The sequence below is a fragment of the Ptiloglossa arizonensis genome, chromosome 7, assembly GCF_051014685.1.
Source record: "Ptiloglossa arizonensis isolate GNS036 chromosome 7, iyPtiAriz1_principal, whole genome shotgun sequence".
Lineage (NCBI taxonomy): Eukaryota > Metazoa > Arthropoda > Insecta > Hymenoptera > Colletidae > Ptiloglossa > Ptiloglossa arizonensis.
Window position 1 is genome coordinate 5677714 of NC_135054.1, and position 18098 is coordinate 5695811.

The following is an 18098-nucleotide window of genomic DNA, read 5'->3' on the forward strand; positions in this document are numbered from 1 at the left end:
CATCAATTCTCAGACTTAAATTTGATTAATTAGTCTATTGAAAATGAATATTTTTGGAAATTCTCTGCTTCCCTCTAATAGCTTTTGTATATATTATACAATAAAATTATTATTAATATATTATGAGTAATTATTTGTTTTGTTTAACAAATTTTATATATAAACTTATACACACAAAAGTTAATAGATTTACATAACTTGCACGATTGAAGGAATTTTTAAAATTAGAATGTATTTTTGATCATTCCTGCATTTATTTCACATAATAAGAACAAAATACATGTTTGAAATATAATTTAAATATTTTCGATCTAAGTTCAGGTCATTTTCAGAAAACAAAGAGATATATAAAAAATAAAATAGACAAAAAATTTAACCAAGAATACATCTTAATTTAAAAGTAGATAGAATTGTATACAAACATCCTGAAAATATATGCAGGATAATTCAAAGAAAAAGATTACAAAGTTTAAGAGCTCATACTTAAATTTAATATTAAAACTTTTTTACTTCATTAGATGAGCATTATGAGCCCTAAAAGTCTGTAACCTTTTTTTTAAGCACCCTTATATGGAACTAACTTTTTATAAAAAATGTTTTCCTAAAAAAACACTAACACTAATTTATAATTTTAATGCAGTACATTTCTTAATTAAATGTAATGTAACATACGTTGTGTACAATACAGGTTAGATGCATTAATAACCATCTTATTGCACGTTTTTATAAACAATTTTTGTTTGAATATGCATAAAATAAAAATGAAATATTTACATATAAGTAAGTATGTAGAGATATACTCGGAATAATTGAACTGATTGTTAATGTACGATTATCATTAGATGGGATATATTATAAATTAGATTAAAAAATTAAAAAATATGTATCATACATGCTTAACATGTTCATTGTAGCATCTAAGTAACAACTCACTCTCTATTTGTCACATTGTTTTGCAGTTTTTACATTGCTTGTATTTCACCTGAATTTAGTGAAACTTTACCACTGATACTGGGACACTAATAAAACAATATTTGATACAGTTTGCAGTGGTCATTTTACATATCTGGATTGGTGGATACTTGTTTTGACAAACTTATTGTAAAATATATGTTTAAATTTAAGGTCAATTTCCTATCTTAATTTCTATACATTCTACTCTACAAGGAGATATAAAGTTGAAAAGAAATCATAATCATAATCATGGAAACCGTTTTCAATTAAAAAAGTATTAGATCACATGAACTTGATTGTGTGGAACCATCTGCTCAAAACAGAACATGTAAAAGAATATAATTGTGTGATGTACTTTATCTGTGAACAGGACTAAATTAAATGAATTTAATGGTCTATAAGATTATATTCTACCTTTTCAATGTTATAATGTGGTAGAAAAATTAGAAAGAAAGTATCAAATGTTAGAAAGAAAATAGTAATATTTATGAAACAACAAAATTCAGAACATCCTTTTTTAATGCTTAAAATAAGAGATGTTAAAATAAATTAAACAATAATTAGTAATATATTTACTTACCAATTCTCCAGTTTGTTTATTTTTTATTTCTTCTTCATATTCATAAGACAGTACAATTTTGATATATACTTTACAACATATATTCTTGACCATCTGCTTTTATTTGTCTATCGTCATTTTTCACAGTTTAATAATCAGTCCAAATCTTTGTTGCACTTTTTTCAGAATGTCTTCTCTTTTTCTTATGCACTGAAATGCATAATTGAAATGCATATTTTAATGTTTTCTCGTGCTGTTAACATTACATCATTAAAAATGATAGTCCAGTTGTTGAAATTTACATCTGTTGAGGATGTCTTTTACATGATGCTGACTTTTACTGTTCTCTAGCTGTCACAACATATCTCATAAAGCAAAACTTAATTTCAGTCCACTATATCAATGGCATTTTGTTTACACTCCTGAAATTTGTTTGTGTTTCTCATTCATTGCTCCATACTGTACAAGAACACTCACTGATAATGACAATATACTAATAAAAATAAAAAGAATACTATTAATGATAGTAGTAATACTACTACTACTAATAATAATACACCATGTAAAAATAAATATATTAAAGTTTAAATGAAACTTAAACTATTGGTATTCTTCAAAGTAAAAAGTAACATTCTACTTGTTTTGCTTCGTTTCCAAAGCGAAATTAAAAACTGATAATAACCAGAGTTTTGATACTCACAATTCATTTTTCAAAGAATATTATTAAGAATAAAATGAAACAATAGAGAAAATAGATGCAACACTGACCAGACATCTAAGAATATGTTACTGAACAAAAGTCAAACTAACATGGTCCTATAAATGAGAAGTAAATACTGAGTCTCTGTTTTTTATCAATATCTCAAAATGCACATAAAAATCTTAGAAAGAAGAATTTAGCGTTGAAAGTCAGATATCATAATTTATTCTGTAAGAAAACCAAGTGACTGCTTCAATATTTTTGATAACTTCTCAGTCTTCTTCAATTCAACCATTTATGGCTTTCAGGTTCTTTAGAGTAAAAGAAATAGCACACAGATTAAGAAAATAAATTAAAAATTTAAATAAATTAAAGAGTTGAATTAATCAAAATAGCGCCGTCCTGCGAATAAAAATAAGAAATGGAAGGTAAAGGCACTGGAGCATTGGTAAGTAATTATATTACCTATTGTTGTTTAGATATTTATTTCAATGTGTTGACATCGGCAATGTTGGTAGTAAAGCGATAAAGGCCGAGAATCTGAATCGCTCTGTCGAGTGCGAATGAGATACAATTGATAAACACTCTTGCGTTTCTTATTCGCTTTTAAACAGAGCCATCAAGATATTTGTCCGTCGTCGTTTCGCTACCAACATCGGCGTCGGTAGCAATGTCGATATCGACGCTCCTATAGCTGGGCCCTTATGTTGTATGCTATAGTCACACCTAACCAATGTTGGTCTATATACACTAACAGGAGAAAAAGTAGAGAAAATGTTCATTTGCACAATCAAGTTCATGGGAAAATTTTAACAATTGTTTTCGACATATAGCGTCGTTTGAATCTCAAAGTCAAGTGAAAAATTAATTTCACGGCAGGTTCTTTAAATAAATGTACACCAATCCAGATGTTTAGATTCATCTCTGAAAATCGTGATAAATATTTTTTACACCCTGTACTTACTGTTCTTATAATTAGAAATTTAAACAGTATCGGAGCGATGAAGATAAAATTTAGAGAATAAGTGAAGTATTTGAAAGGAGAACGCCCGTAGTATGTCCGGGCATGACACTGAGAAGTTACTTCTCATTCGTAACATATGCGGGCACGGCAGCGAACGTATTAATAATAATTCATTGACAAACGTATCTTGTAAATATTAATTTTGTCGATTGATATTGATCTGGAATTACCGAACAGATTTAACTTGTCATTATCTTTTTCGGTGCATGAATGCGACTGTGCCTCAGCAATGAACTTTTGTCAGTAAAGGATTTTTCACATTCCACACACTTGTATGTTCTTCCAGTATGTGTAACCAAATGCCTACTGAGCCCAGATGCATGACAGAAAGCTTTGGGGCAAAGTTGACAATGGTGCAATTGGATATCATTGGGATCCAGTTTTTGATGTCTTCGCATATGCACTTTTAAAGCTTCACGTTGAGTAAAGCTTTTTTCACAATGTTGACATTGGAATGGTTTTTGTCCCGAATGAGTCATGAGATGACGAAGTAAAATTTCTTTTTGCGCAAATGCACGATGACAAATATTACAACCGAATGGTTTTTCACCTATAAAAAAAAATCAAAAAGCAAATATACGTTTCTATTTAATTCTTTAAATCATATACAGAATTAATTATTTACCTGTATGAGTACGTTCGTGTCTTACTAAAGCTGACCTTGTGGGAAACCATTTCTCACAAGCTTGGCAGGTAAAGCCTCTTTGTGTCGAGTGAACTGATTGATGACTCTTTAACATTATTCTTCGAGTGAATGCTTTTGGACATTTATCACATTGAAATACTTTTAGCTCTTCGTTAGCTTCAACTATAAGCGAAACAATACATTAGAAAATTTTATTTACATTCATTTTATTTCCATATACTGCTCACCTATAGTATCAGCAATTGGTTGTAATTTCAAGGATTCACCTTGACCGGAGCTATTGCTTTTTAGTTCCATCATATACACATTTTTCAAATCAGCATTTGCAATAGCTCTATGTACTTCTTCTGCTTCGTCATCAGTATCTTGCTCTTGTTTAATACGTGTTGTGCGTATTGTGCAACGTGCTTTAGCAGTACGTTCTTCAGCAGGTACTAATGTAATATTTTCTGGATCCACTGACAGAGTTTCTTCCATCTCCACATTTTCGGAGTTCATCCCTATGGTTAATAAAATAGAGTAATAAATATAAAGCAACCAAAATTATTCTTTAATTTTACAAACTAAGTTTTATATTTACCTAAAATATAACCACCAACAAGTTCTTCCTCTGTAACTTCAATTGGGTCCCCATCTGCCTGCCCACTGTCATCTTTAATCGATACTAAGTCAGCTAATAATTGTTTAACTTGTTTAGATTTCCCAGTATTGGAAGAATCTTTTAATTCTTCTCTATTATTATCTTGATTTTCTCCTTCTCCATCTTGACCGGTTAATTGTTGTATTAATTTCATGTGTTTTCGAAGTTTAGCATCAGCAGCTTCGCATTTTTTCTTAAACTGGTAAGATTTTTCCAACTGATACTTGCATGGATGACAAATCATATTTGGGAGACCATCTTCTTCGTAAACCTATAAAGTATAAAGTGTTAATGTTTTCTATTCAATATTTATCTATACACTTATATACAAAAGATATCTAATAAAAAAATTGTTACTTACACGTATTCGGTTCAATATTCACGTTAATAAAAGACTTAAATATAATAATTATTTAGGAATAGTGCTGTTACGATGCTCCGTGCAAAAATTATAATTTAAGATTTTATTAGATTTATGTTGTACTTCTTAACCATTTGTACCAGTATTTAATCGAAGTATATGACACGCGTTGGAGGGAGATCTGTATTTCTATCAAAATTTTATAAAAACTATATGTCTTGAATATTGCTATACGGATAGCAGTAATAATTCTCTAAAAATGCATTAAAAGAAACGATACAGTAACATTGTAATGTATGTACAAACTAATAAGAAGACACGCTATGCACATCTTTCCAGTGTACATGGTTAAGCTAATTAAGAAAATGCAAATTACACGTGTACCCTTTAAATTATTAGGAAATACGATACCAACATTTGAAAGTTCAAAATAAAGAAGAGGATACATAGTAAATATTTGATACATAATTGGAAAACATGTTCAAATAACATTAGATAAAGTATCAAATGCGTAGATAGACTTTGATTCGTTTAGATCGATTGCATTTATGTTCATAGCTAAATGAAATTTCAAATATAAATATTTAAGATACTGTTAAAAGAATTAAAAACTTAAACAATAAAATCATTGATTCAAAATTTGAAATCATTATATTGGATAATATCCAAATCTAAATATTTGCTCTAGATAAATTGGTTCAAATAAATTTATACTTTTATTTTTGCAAATAAATTAATACTTCCAAATACTTGTTCAGAAATTTGATGAATAAATGATACAGTATTTTATTCCAATTATGATAGGTAAACCTTGGACATTATAATCAATTATTTACTATTTTAGGTTTGAAAGGTACATTTTATCCAGCTTTGATTATGCTTCTACGAATACGAGGATAAAGGTAAAAAATTTATTGGACAGTCATCAGATACAAATATTAAAGCAATGGTCATAATCTAATATTACAGATTTCTATAAATTCGCAGGGTAAACGATCTGTAACGCAGTGATATGTCTTGTCTAGATTCCTGTAATGAAAGAGAAGAAGGTGGCGTCGACGTATCGCGAACACAAAGTCGATAACTCGGTAAAGCCGGTAGTTACTTTGGGCAGTGTGTCGCTCGTTACATGAGACCCCACAGTTAAGCGCTTGTATACTTACGAATGTGTGAGTGACGCTCTCAAATACGAGTGAAAATTGAAGAGTGGGGAGGGAGAAAGAGACAGAATCCACGCAGTGAGATAAACTAGATTCCTATTTTTCGATAAGCTTTCAATATACGTACGAGAGACAGGCAACTGGTATTTCTCTAACTTAACTCTATAATATATTTATTATTCTAAACGCTCGAACTCACCTCTAAATTAACGCAGGCCATTATTCGAAGAGATAAGGGGATAGTTTCGTCGACGTAAATCGGCACCATCTCCTCCTCCTTTGCCAAGCACAGTCGGCACAGCTCGTTCACATGAATGATTACATTGCTCGAGCTTTCGCCTTTTTTCCTACTGTACGTTTTCATTTTAACGCGTGCTTTGCTTGTTTAGAACTCGTTGCTAATATATTTTGCCCTTGGCGTCGAGGAGAAACGTAGTTTTCTCTGGAAAACTGTAGAGAGCGGGACTCGGTCACACACAACGGAATCTATAATGGCGGCGGCGAAGGTGGCGACGGCGGTTGGCCAATGGCGGACGTGCGGCGCTGCAGTTCAGCAAAGATGGAGGCTATAATCTTTCCACGCGCGCAAAAGAGAAAGACGGTCAGGTACGAAAGAGAGGAAACATCAGTGAGGGTCTTCGTCATCGTAAAGTCGGTAAGGCCGGTAACTATTATTGATTTTCCATTCTTCCCAACGGCGGGAAACGGTCTTCCAACCGCTACTATTGCGGCTCATTCGAATTCTCTTGTGCTCAATTCTGTCAAACAGTGTTCTGCATCAGTTTCCTTACATTTTATTATTAATTTCAGGTGATACCAATCGCATTAGGAATGACGGAGAATGCATCGATTCAATATTTTCGTGATAATGGCCGCAGAAATCAATTTTCGCAATGGACTTTACTCCAAGTGCCGTTTTTGCGAAGTATCGACCGTTCGGAAAGATATTGTGCAACGACAAGTATGTTCGATAACGTTTTCATTACGAATTTGTTACGAATAACACGATGAAATATTTTTATAGAGGAAATTGTTATGATCGACTGTGTTAGTGGTGTCGCAGTTGTTGCACGAACTACTGGCTGTGTATGTAATGTGTACAGTAATGTGACATTAATATTTCGGTTATCCGACTCTCTTGGTAAGAAACTCAGTGTTACGCGAATTCTGATACTTATTTATTTTATAATGTTTTAATACGACTTGCGTATAACATTTATATAATTGTTCGTATAATATAGATTTCTTTGATACGTACACACACATATAGGGTGAAATGTTAATACATGTAGGATTATTGTATATGCTTATATACAGTTACCATTGGAAATAAAAAATTATAAAATATAATTTTAAAAGTATTCTAACGAACTCTGTTGGCGATTGATCAACGATAAAATCATATGTTTATTATTTCATTAAATAATAACATTCTTACCATTGCAAGTAGAAATTTTCATTTTCTTTTGACTCTAACGTTTCAATGTCTTTTCTTCGTGACACTTGGAACGTTTTATAGTGACAAACGTAGTACATGTTTTATTTATATTAATTCATTTCTTTTTTTTCGAAGGTAAAGGAGTTACGAGTGAGAATGTCATGTTGTGCAATATTCTTGGGAAACAGTTTTTGCAAATGCAAATAAATTAGATTAAGATAAGATAGATTGAGCGATAAAGGGAATTAACTTTTTAATAGGAATTTATTTTGAATTCATCTATTACACTCTTACGTGTATTGGCACGTATTCTCTGCGTGATCGGTACAATTGTGTCGGTATTGTTATCGTTGCAATTAAGTACGAGATTCGAGAAGTTACGCACAATCCAAGTCCTACCAAACGTTCGACGATTACGCAAAAAATGTTATCTGGCGTAACTTTCAGAGCGTGAAATTTTCTAAAAATATCATCGTGGAAGTGTATAAGATATCTAAAAATAAATCCTTCGTTTTCACGGTGATTTAAATACGAAGTATACGCGTGAATACCTTACACCGCGGCGTCGGCCACCGAATCTCCGCCAATCGTTGGGAAAGGAAACGATGGTGAAAAAAAAAGGAAACAAGGAAACGAGCGATATTATTCGATCTTGGCCGATCAACGCCGAGAGAACATCATTTTCAAAAATACACGGATTCATAGGCGTGTACCATTCCAAAGAAAACGGATTATTCTTGTGTCACGGTCGAGCATGCGGCAATCAACGTTGGAGGGTGGTCAACAATTTTCAAAAAGAGAATTTCAGGAAACGCAAATCGGTTTCCCACGTTTGCCAGGAGAGCTGACGGATCCGTCGAGATTGGCGGAGGGTGGGGGGTCGAAAATAACTAAGCAAGCCAGAGGAGGAAAGGAGAGCCGATTCGATGGTTCTTCCGATAGGGAGGGGGTGGTTCTCTCTCGATGGTACTCCGGTGCTTTCGCTTTTCCGAGTCCAGTGTGTTTCGCCACCCGAGAAACCCGCGTGCCTTGCGTTCTAACGCTAAGGTAGGTGCCCGTGGTTGTGATCCTCGTGTTTTCCCACTCACGTTCCGCGAATCCGCAATCGACTTCCGCCGAGTGTCGTAAGGGATGATTCGCGCTGCCGCGGAACGGTGCGAACGACGAAAAAAGGAAAAAAAAAAAGCAAAAAAAAAAATTATTCGCAATCGTGGCTGGGTCGATGTCTACACGGATTAGGGGTGGAAACGCGTAAGGCGGGAATAAGAAAGTAACGGAGGACGCAATGTGGTCGAATATCACTTTCGACACAATTCACAACTTTATTTCGACACTGTTTCGAAAGTACCTCTTTACGTACCTCGTTGTTACGTACATATTTTGACACGTTGAAATTCGATTATTTCTGTCGCTAACGAACGCACGATCCGAAGGGAAATGTATGTATGTATGTGAATTCAAGATTGATAAAATTTCGTCGTTCCGGGCTCCGTTTCAGTCCAATATCTCAGGGAAACGCATTTCGTGTCAGGACTTGTCGCAATTTGCAACGCGTGAAATAAAATATTTTCGGTTATGACGATGATGAATCAGTCCCGCGTCCACGGAGTAAGAATTACAATCGGACGATTCTGGGTGACATCGAAGACAGAATATTGCTCGCGCGTATTTTATACGCTCAACAGGTTTACACGCTTCTCGCGTACTTAACCCGCTTCTCGTACTTTGTGTCCATTGAGATAAGAACATTGGAAATGTTTGTGCATATGCATTGATAGTATATGGTAAGACGGTAAACACATATGCAAAATATGTTTCGCGAATATATTTCAAAAATTGATAGAATAATTAATTAATATTTTATTTTATACAAATTTACACAGTCTGGTTACGTTACTGTTCACATACTCCATAAGCGTTGTATAAAATCCGCAATCTGATAATAACTCGTCGTGCTCGTTGGATAAAGTATAAACGTTCCGTACCGTTTCTGTTCGTTTTATCCGAACGGATCGTTTATTATCGTACAATCTGGAGAATATTCAAATATTTGTATTAAGAGAATAAGAAGTGTGCTTTTCATCTGTTTCTTTAACGTAGTTACATTTTGACGTTCCGTATCCCCGAAGGTATGCATCGAATCGAAGAACATTTGTTTTTCTTCCGGGTTATGCTTTATTTTTTTTTTTTTTTTGCGAATACATCGTTCCTCGGCTGAGCTCCACTTCCGCTAAAAAAAAAAGAACCGTTAGTAACGAAATTCTCCAGATGTAGCAGCAAGTGCGTATTCGGTGAGGTACAATACGATTGACTATCAAAGCGATCGTTGGTAACAGTGTCGTTCCGAACGATTATCGACCACTTCGACCATTAGCAACGTTATCCGCGTTAGACGATCGACTCGGAACCGAGCAATGTTTTATATTCCTATTTACCGATATTAAATCGCACGACACCTATACTTACTCTCAGAAACCACGATCTCCCGGTTCTTGTTACTTCTTTCCCAGTAACGAAAAAAGTCGGTACTAAATTGATCGCGCTGCGGTAGTAAATCAAATTTCAACATCGTCCGACAATATTATTTCGAGTATCGGACGACAGTATAGACGTACGATATTACCCGACACTTGAAAAAGCCCGTCACAACATAAATCCTAGCCAAAAGTTTTTACGCTCGGCGTCATTGTAGCAATAAGCATTAAAATAGATCTACAACTATATACGAGTCATGCGAGCCACGCTTGTTTAGAAAACAAGGGCAAACTTCCAGTTAGCTGTAAGGATTTATCCGTCATCGTGTTGTCAGAATGTACGAAGCGTAGGTACGAAAATATCGACGCGCAGGAACGAAGAAGCGATCGGGAAATTACGAAATTGCGTCACTTTGTACAGTGTGTGAAAGAAGTATTTCTTACAGCGATTAATTTCAACGAAAAGATCGTATCGTGTGTTTATTTAGTAAAGTCATCGTGGAAAATCGTTGAAAAAATACCATGTAAACGAAATGAAAATACTTGTAAAAAATTTACCTACTGACAGAAACGGATTCGTAACAGTTGTACATTTCGAAAGGAAAGTGTATATATCTTAAATTCCTACATTAAAAACCCGCAATCGTAAATACTTGATACTCGATAAGGTTGTTTCCTTTTGACTTTACGAATGCCGTAAGCACTGAAAGTGATATCGATCCGTTGCTTCGAAACAGCTTTTTTACAATTTTTATTTCTTTAATTAACGTTGTTCAACGTGTAACGATTTTTACGCCATATATATTAAATTTATATTCTCTTCGTTGCGAAATATTTAATCTTATAATTCAAATTTTAATTCAAGGAGTAATTAGATAAAAAATTGTTTCTTTATTATTCGTTATTCGAAACTTTTATCTTTTTCCCCGGTGTAGGTGTTGTTTAAAGTCTACATTCTTGAATTATAGACGATGTATGTTGTCCATTTTTACTGTATTAGAGATAGGATGGATTTTCTAAATGTCAATGTACGTGCAACGATTCATTGGACTTTACCAATCGAACGTAATATTTCAATACAATATGCATTTACACAACTACGAACAAGCACAAAACTATTACCGTGTTTTATCGTTGGTTGCAGGTTTTCGACGTTTGTCTTTTGCTTTTTCTTACATCTGCACCGTATACCATAGTACATACCTATTTAACTCGGATAATGAATTAAAACTATTTGGTGCGTAAATTTAAAGTATCGTACGCGTACAAGGGGATTGCGTATGGTGTTATGGCAGGTCCTGATCGTTCAACAGCTATTTCCTTGGGCGCGAAAAGGATACATGTATGTTGTATCCGCCCTGTATGTATTTGCCCGAAGAGATAGCCCGCGAACGAATAGGAACCGCCATAACTTTGGACGCAACCTCTTCGCGCACGTACTATACAATGTGTATCGGAATCAAAGATATTTGCTCGGTTCCACTATCCAATTGGTGTATTTATGTATATAATCTTTCTTTATTTAAATAATACTTTTTACCATTCTACTGTGAAACCCTCGAGCTCCATCGAAATTTACGTATACTGCTACTCGATCTACTAACGTTGCTTTCAAAATTCTTCTAAAATTTTTATCGCGTTTATTTTTAGATTTTTAATAATCGTTCGTATAATAACTTATCCGTTGTATTTGTCAATTTTCCATGAACATCTACTTCTTGAATTATTTATGAATTCTATTTCGGATCAATACTTGTCACATATCCCTCGTTGTATCAATAATTTGATAATAATTTTTCTTTCTTCTACGTTAGTCTATGTAGCTTTCTCACCTACATGCCTGTATATCGCTTGACTAACCGTTGATTCGAACACTACCGATGTTGATAATACTTTTGAACAAATTGATACCATTTGGGTATTGCTCGAAATTAATTATACCACATTGAATCAGTTACCAATATTTATTGGTTTATTTTTGCAAAATTGAGAAATTTTTGTTCATATTTTCATAAAGTTCATGGGTGTCTTCGTTTTGTTTACATTAAATGTATGGTCTAAAAATTAATAAAAATATGTACAAATAACACACTCACTTTGGTCAGACAAGCAGCCATTTACTCATTGACTTTTCGACGAAAATGTATAAATGTTTGCAACTTTTTCTAAATCATTTATTAATATGAACACGAATTCGATAAATTGAAGTAATATACATAACTTTCGAAGCCCTAAGAAACAACGCATTGAATCGCGTTACATATTCAGAATTTGTATAATTATCGATACAATCAATGTACCTCGTATCTAGGAGATTAAAAAACGTTGCGTCGCACATTTGTAGCAATAATTTTATTAACTTTAAAAATGGTTTCAAAATAGAAACCATATCGAGGTTTCAAAAGCTACACATCAGTTCAATAAATCCAAAAGTATCAACGATCTTACAGCCTTACGAAATTTACGTTAACATCCGAAGATGACTTAGAAAAGATTGAGAACTCTTTCTTACGTTTTCGTTAAAGGGTCGTAGAATTAATAAATGACCGCTTGTTCGAGCAAAATCAGTGTGGTTGTTCAAAGCACACCGAGCAGGGTTGTAAAAATTGTGCGTTTATTAATTAATAAACGTAATTACATAAAATTTCCTTTCAAGTTGGTTCGTGCTGCACGATTAATTTTTTCGAACTGGCACGGTTCCCTTACTCCCTCCTGCCGCCCAAATACCAACGAAACTTGGAATAGATGGTACGTTATATAAAAGAAACGAAGTGTGGAGCCCCCGTGTTTCGAGAAACAGCCGTAGATTTTCGAGACTAATTGTCGCCTGAATCTTTCGAAAGGTTTGGCGGCTTTCCGGCACTCCCGTCGAATCCGCGATACCGCTGTAATCCAATACGACCCAGAAGTACCATTGGTGCCTCGGGTCACGAGGTGGAAGAGGGAGATGTAGAGATTTTGCGGACGATGTAGATATATTCGGAGGAATTTCGTAGCAAAAATAACTGCGGTAGACTACCGGTGGCTGCTCGGCAGGGACGCGTCAGAGAGAATTCGAAACTTTCATAAGATAAACGCGCACTTTGCCCGCGTCTACCTTCGTTTTTCAATTCTTCGCTGCTTTCGTCCAAGTTTCCGGCCATTAGTATCGGCGTAACCAAGTTACAGACGAACAGTCGAACCGATGGCACACGAGAGTCTTCCGCTCTCGTGGAATTGATCGATGTTTTTCATCATTTTGTCCACGCGAAAAAAGGAAGAAGAAAAAGAAAGAGAGATAGAAATGAAAAAAAAAAGTAACGGTACACCGAAACTTTTCATTGCACTCGTCGAACAAATTTACCGGTAATAAAACTTTTCGTACTTTTTACGACGCGCGATACTTTACGAGTGTAGGTTTGCGTCCGCGTCGTATTTGTAGTTCGTTATTTATTCTTAATTGTGAGTCACGGTTACCGCGTGTTATCGCGTTGCTTGCTCGCGATAAAAACGACGCAATTAAGAAAATAAAAATTTATTTCGCGAACGGTGTTTAAACAAATATTGTTCCGTTTACTTCCTCGAGGATGGTACTCCACGTGTACGTTTAGTTTTCAACTTACTCAACGTACAGAAAAGAACCGTTAAATAGTGTATAAATTCTTAAGTAATTAAATTCTTCGATGATGTTGTACGGTAGAATTGTGTATGCGAGTCAAACATCGGTCTGAGTTTTTATTTAATTCGTTGCAAAACAATTCGCTCTTGAGGAGGTTAATCGAAATGTAAGTAATAATCGTAGAATAATGACATAAAATTCATCAACGTTGTACATTTACAAAAATACATTCTACTTGGAGTACTTTAGCTCTAAGATGTTCTTTTATTGTAAAGAATGTAATGGAACGAAATGTTTTCCAAACGAATTGATCCAAGATAAATGGTTCTACTTTTTACTGGCACGTAAGAAACATTCGTACGAATTATAGATTATGTTGAATTATAGATTGTGTTAATTACATTGGATTGTCTTTACCAACCACGATACTCTTTTTATCGTTCGATTGTTAATTGCACGTTTTCTTTCAAGTTTAATAAATTATTTTTGACACGATTATTTGAAAAATGTATTGTATCTTTTAGCCTGCGTTATTAAAATCTGTTTGCTCTCGATTCATTAAGTAACCGCAAAATGTTACGTTCGAGTATTCGTCAAAATTATCAAAAAAGTTCGACAACAATTTAAACAATGTATACATTAATAATAGACAAAATATTACTAATTTTCTTTCCGAACCGTTTCACGGGAAACATTATTCGTTTGTTATCTCTAGCTCTGGAATATATTAAATCGACGAAAAGGAATCGTTCACACCGATCACCTGGTCATATTCAATATTCAAAATGCACCCTTCGATTTGTGACGAATGCAATAGTTACGTTACAGTTAAGCGTATTATTCTCACGTTGGATAAGCTATTATAGCATCCCCCGCGAGTGGTTGTGTACACGGTAAACAAGTCGTTTCTATTTCTAAGACTCGTATACATATGTATGTCAGTGAACTCGAAGTACTGTGTTTCGTGTCTCTCGAGGGGGGCAATAAATGTAACGGATCGCGTTTAAGGCGAGCATGATCGATGGGTACTTCTCTCGATTTTACAGATTTGACAGTCTCTATACGGCCCAGCATATTTCTTGGCACCGGTTTCGGAATAACGAGACGAAACCCACAAGTAACCAACCGCCTCCGGTTTCCATATCGCATAACCAAACATTCGCGCGCGAGCGATCCCGAAACATCGGGACGATGATTCGTAACCCACTTCTTCAAAGCTGTTACAAGCGAATAAACAATCTCTGTGGAACACACGATCGATTCGGTGCTACGGATAGGTGAATCATCGTCGAGCACAGTATTTATTTATGTACGAGATCGCACCTTCGATTCTCTCTGCAATTATTCGCGTGCCAATCGGGACAAGTACGTGCAATCCCTTTTTGGCAAAAGTTCGAAAGCAACGGAGGTGTGTCGCGCGAAAGATTTGTCGAGTTTACCGAATCGGTGGTTACAGACGTTGAATTAATGTTCGATTAATCGAATGATTTACTCAAGAACGTGTCGGGTTGCCAACAGTAATTATACTAATGCCTTATTTGTTTGGACTAGCTTGACCTAGATCCTCGAAGGATACTGCGTATGCGCGAATACACCACACATAATTAACATGAAAATGTTAATTACTTCTACCTGTTTCGGTCTAGTATCCATCTTATCGCGAATGACGTTAAACTTGGATGGACAAGTGCAACTTGTTTTTTTATGCATTACTTAAGAAATTATATACAGGAACGAAGACATTTACCAAACTGTACGCATTTATTAAAATTTATCGATACCAGTGAGTTATCGTTAAAAGTATTGTTCGAGGTCACTTATAAAACATAGTAATACCAATTGCTTACTCGCTTGTAAGTAAACGGTTCGAAATGTGTTTTAATTTTAAGACAACTGCGAAAACCTTTTGCATTGCACGTACTTTTGGTCACAGTTGCATTTTCATTAAAAAAAAAAAAAAAAAACAATCACATTCTCAACATTTGCTATTCGTGTTTTCAATAGTATTAATTTAAGTAGTAATTATAGATTTAAACTCGAATTACATAGTTCTTTTTACATTTTTCGTTTCTTAGTCGATATCAAAAATATTTTCCCAACCGAAGAGCATTAAATTTGAATAAAATATAATTATATTTTCTATGTGTTTAGAATTTCTTAAATTGAAACCTATATCTTAAAGTCCTGATCATATTACCGTATAATAGTAGTTGTTTCTCTTCTCTATGAAAATCAAGTATTACTTTATTCTAAGAATACAACAGCATGTCAAAAAATGGTTATTAGTAATGATATTACTATTATCCATAATTGTTAATAATATATGTTTCCGTATAAATTGTATAAATACGAATATAATTTACAACAGTTTATTCTTTGTTATTTTCCAGTGGCTGAGAACCGACCCTAATAGACCTAATCTAAAAACGCGAATATGTCCACTCAAAGGACAATGTTTGTGAACAAACAGTTCAATTCACCGATCAATTTGTATTCGCCGCGAGCGATACAAGAAACTTTGGATAGGCAAACTCAGGTTTTGGCTAACGGTGCAGTCGGGTAAGTAGATTTAAGAAACGTTATTGTCATTATTATTAACCCTTCAAATACTGTAATCTTATACTAATATATTATACCCGAAACATTTTTTTCGAGAATTCTTTAAATATTACGTTTGAGAGAAATTACAAAAACCAAAAATTAAATTATCGTATTCGGTTTTTCATATTCCTTTCGATGGTTAAATTGTATACGTCACGAAAGAATTGAAGGTGACCTTTGTGTCTCGATGAAAAAGAAAAGTGGATAAGATTGATCATAGCAGTGTGTACTACGCTTTATAATATACAACTTTTGTTCGAAACATTTTTTTACGTAAGGTAGAAAAACAAATGTAAATTTTACACGATAAATACTTTCCGAGAAAATTTATCCATCGTTTTATGGAACGCGTTTGAATTTTAGGGATCGGAACGCTTCAGTAGCGGTCAGATCATTGGGATACATTCCACGAGAAACACTACATCTTTGTTAATATTTCAAATTTCGCCTTAATATTCCAAAAAAAAGGAAACAAATAAATCGTCATTGTACGGATGTTCTCTAATCGCGACGAACGATTAAACGTTGTTAAAAAAGAATAATTCGTTCGAAGCTCACCACTTCATTTTCCTTCGTTCTCGAGAAGTGGCGTTTATTGTACAGAATGGGCCAACTTTGGCTGACCGTTTTTAAAAATTTCTAACTTTTTAGGATTTAATTATTATTATAACCTATTTTCAAGATTGCAAAGAATTTTACGAAAATCACTAATAGCTGTGTTCCCAGTGTAAGAACGGAGGAAATTTCTTTTTAACCCTTTGCACTCGAAGCGTTTTCACTACCTGAAACTGGCGTCTCGATGAAATCTTTTAAATCGCAAAATTAATACGGAATGGAATATTTTTGTTTCAATACTCGACATACATATGTTTACATCTTAAAAGAGTGTAATACCTAATTTCCAATTTGAATTTCAAGTCACAAAATTTCCGCGAATTGAAGGAAGTACGCTAAATCGAGTGGTGATCGAGGGTCTCCTCTCGAGTTCAAAGGGTTAAATTACAAAAGTTATATGCATTTCATATTTGGTATAAAATCGATCCGAGTTGGCCCACCCTGTACACGAGAATCCGGAAATGTCTTCGACCTGACCGGCCCTCTGAACGCGGCGACGAGCTATCGGTTATGTATCTGCATCGCAACCACCTTGCGTCAATCAAAGCGTGCTTCACTCGATCCACGTGTCGTTTGACGGATACGTATCGATCCTTGTCAGCGAGTAGCTTCTGACCGGTTGCAGGTTGATGAATCAGCGGTACCGCCGTCATTGGCGAGTCGCCGTTATTTTCAGAGGGCCGAATCACGCGAGTTAGAAATAAACCCCGGTCGGAGCCTAGCCGTTGCGCAAAACCCGCGAACGCTATCGTACTTGACTTAGTTTCGCGTTTGGTGGCCTCGGGGTGCGTGGTTCACCGGTTTTCTCGCGTCTCGCAGGATTTCCCTTCTGTCGCGTATCTTTCGCTATCAAGATGCTCACCCAGAACAGGTGACGATCGTATACATACACTAACAAAAGCTTATTACGTTACTCGAAACACACGGAGGATCACGTTTCAACCTAATTTCGGAATATTAACACGTTGACTGCTGCGCCAACTTTCCATAGGGATGCCCGCGTCAGTTGATCGAATTACACTGTGAAAGATAATAATATCGAACAAACGGGGAACTTGTTATTTTCAACTGTTATATATGACAGTTATAAGAACCGTTATAGTAACCGATGACCAACAGTCAACGTGTTCACCAAATATTAGGAACGAAAGATGCAGGTGTTTCGTACGGTGTATACTAAATGGGACGATCCCTCATCGAATATCCAATTTGATGAAATTATTCGATTTAGGATAGGGAATCAAATGTTTCGTTCGGAAGCTAGTATTGCTATAACGATGTGCTCGATGTGCTCGATGGTTGATTTTGATTCGAAAACACGCGTGTTG

At 34.9% G+C, this 18098-nt stretch overlaps 3 protein-coding genes and 1 long non-coding RNA gene across 10 annotated transcripts in view; 2 read left to right on the forward strand and 2 right to left on the reverse strand.

The window, feature by feature from the left end:
* Nucleotides 1-552: 552 nt before the first annotated feature.
* On the reverse strand, nucleotides 553-6534 carry LOC143149332 (uncharacterized). Its single transcript, XM_076316595.1, has 5 exons — nucleotides 6244-6534; nucleotides 4464-4794; nucleotides 4111-4383; nucleotides 3863-4045; nucleotides 553-3787 (listed from the first exon to the last, which is right to left on the reverse strand). Exons 1-5 carry the CDS (start codon nucleotides 6406-6408, stop codon nucleotides 3417-3419), a joined length of 1323 nt encoding a protein of 440 aa, XP_076172710.1. The 5' UTR covers nucleotides 6409-6534; the 3' UTR covers nucleotides 553-3416.
* Nucleotides 6005-7367, forward strand: LOC143149333 (uncharacterized). Of its 2 annotated transcripts, XM_076316596.1 has the most exons (4): nucleotides 6005-6187; nucleotides 6260-6699; nucleotides 6855-7005; nucleotides 7069-7367. In XM_076316596.1, the coding sequence occupies exons 2-4, from the start codon at nucleotides 6571-6573 to the stop codon at nucleotides 7239-7241; spliced, it is 453 nt and encodes a 150-aa protein (XP_076172711.1). In that variant the 5' UTR covers nucleotides 6005-6187; nucleotides 6260-6570; the 3' UTR covers nucleotides 7242-7367. The 2 variants fall into 2 exon arrangements, with proteins under 2 accessions (XP_076172711.1, XP_076172712.1); XM_076316597.1 differs by lacking the exon at nucleotides 6005-6187 and having other exon boundaries at nucleotides 6200-6699.
* Nucleotides 7368-8371: 1004 nt separating this feature from the next.
* The window catches only part of LOC143149521 (uncharacterized), a 28014-nt gene continuing 18287 nt past the window's right edge, over nucleotides 8372-18098 (forward strand). The window contains exons 1-2 of one of the 3 annotated variants that reach the window (XM_076316964.1): nucleotides 8372-8529; nucleotides 15945-16113. In XM_076316964.1, the coding sequence (XP_076173079.1) occupies nucleotides 15989-16113 (125 nt within the window). In that variant the 5' untranslated portion in view covers nucleotides 8372-8529; nucleotides 15945-15988. Of the gene's footprint in view, nucleotides 8530-13547; nucleotides 13721-15944; nucleotides 16114-17484; nucleotides 17642-18098 lie in introns of those variants that run through there. The other 2 variants (XM_076316965.1, XM_076316966.1) reach the window with 2 other exon arrangements.
* Nucleotides 9293-13731, reverse strand: LOC143149522 (uncharacterized). Of its 4 annotated transcripts, none has more exons than XR_012992810.1 (3): nucleotides 13054-13731; nucleotides 9587-9712; nucleotides 9293-9513 (listed from the first exon to the last, which is right to left on the reverse strand). It is a non-coding gene; the product is annotated as an uncharacterized LOC143149522 (long non-coding RNA). The 4 variants fall into 4 exon arrangements; XR_012992809.1 differs by having other exon boundaries at nucleotides 12595-13648; XR_012992807.1 differs by lacking the exon at nucleotides 13054-13731 and adding an exon at nucleotides 9949-11482.

Coding starts and splice junctions, on each gene's coding strand:
- LOC143149333 (XM_076316596.1), top strand. CDS start 6,571: ATGGCGGACGTGCGGCGCTGCAGTTCAGCAAAGATGGAGGCTATAATC. Junction 6,700..6,854: donor TCTTCGTCATCGTAAAGTCG/GTAAGGCCGGTA, acceptor TATTAATTTCAG/GTGATACCAATCGCATTAGG. Junction 7,006..7,068: donor AAGATATTGTGCAACGACAA/GTATGTTCGATA, acceptor ATATTTTTATAG/AGGAAATTGTTATGATCGAC.
- LOC143149332 (XM_076316595.1), bottom strand. CDS start 6,408: ATGAAAACGTACAGTAGGAAAAAAGGCGAAAGCTCGAGCAATGTAATC. Junction 4,384..4,463: donor TGTTGGTGGTTATATTTTAG/GTAAATATAAAA, acceptor TATTAACCATAG/GGATGAACTCCGAAAATGTG. Junction 3,788..3,862: donor ACACGAACGTACTCATACAG/GTAAATAATTAA, acceptor TTTTTTTTATAG/GTGAAAAACCATTCGGTTGT.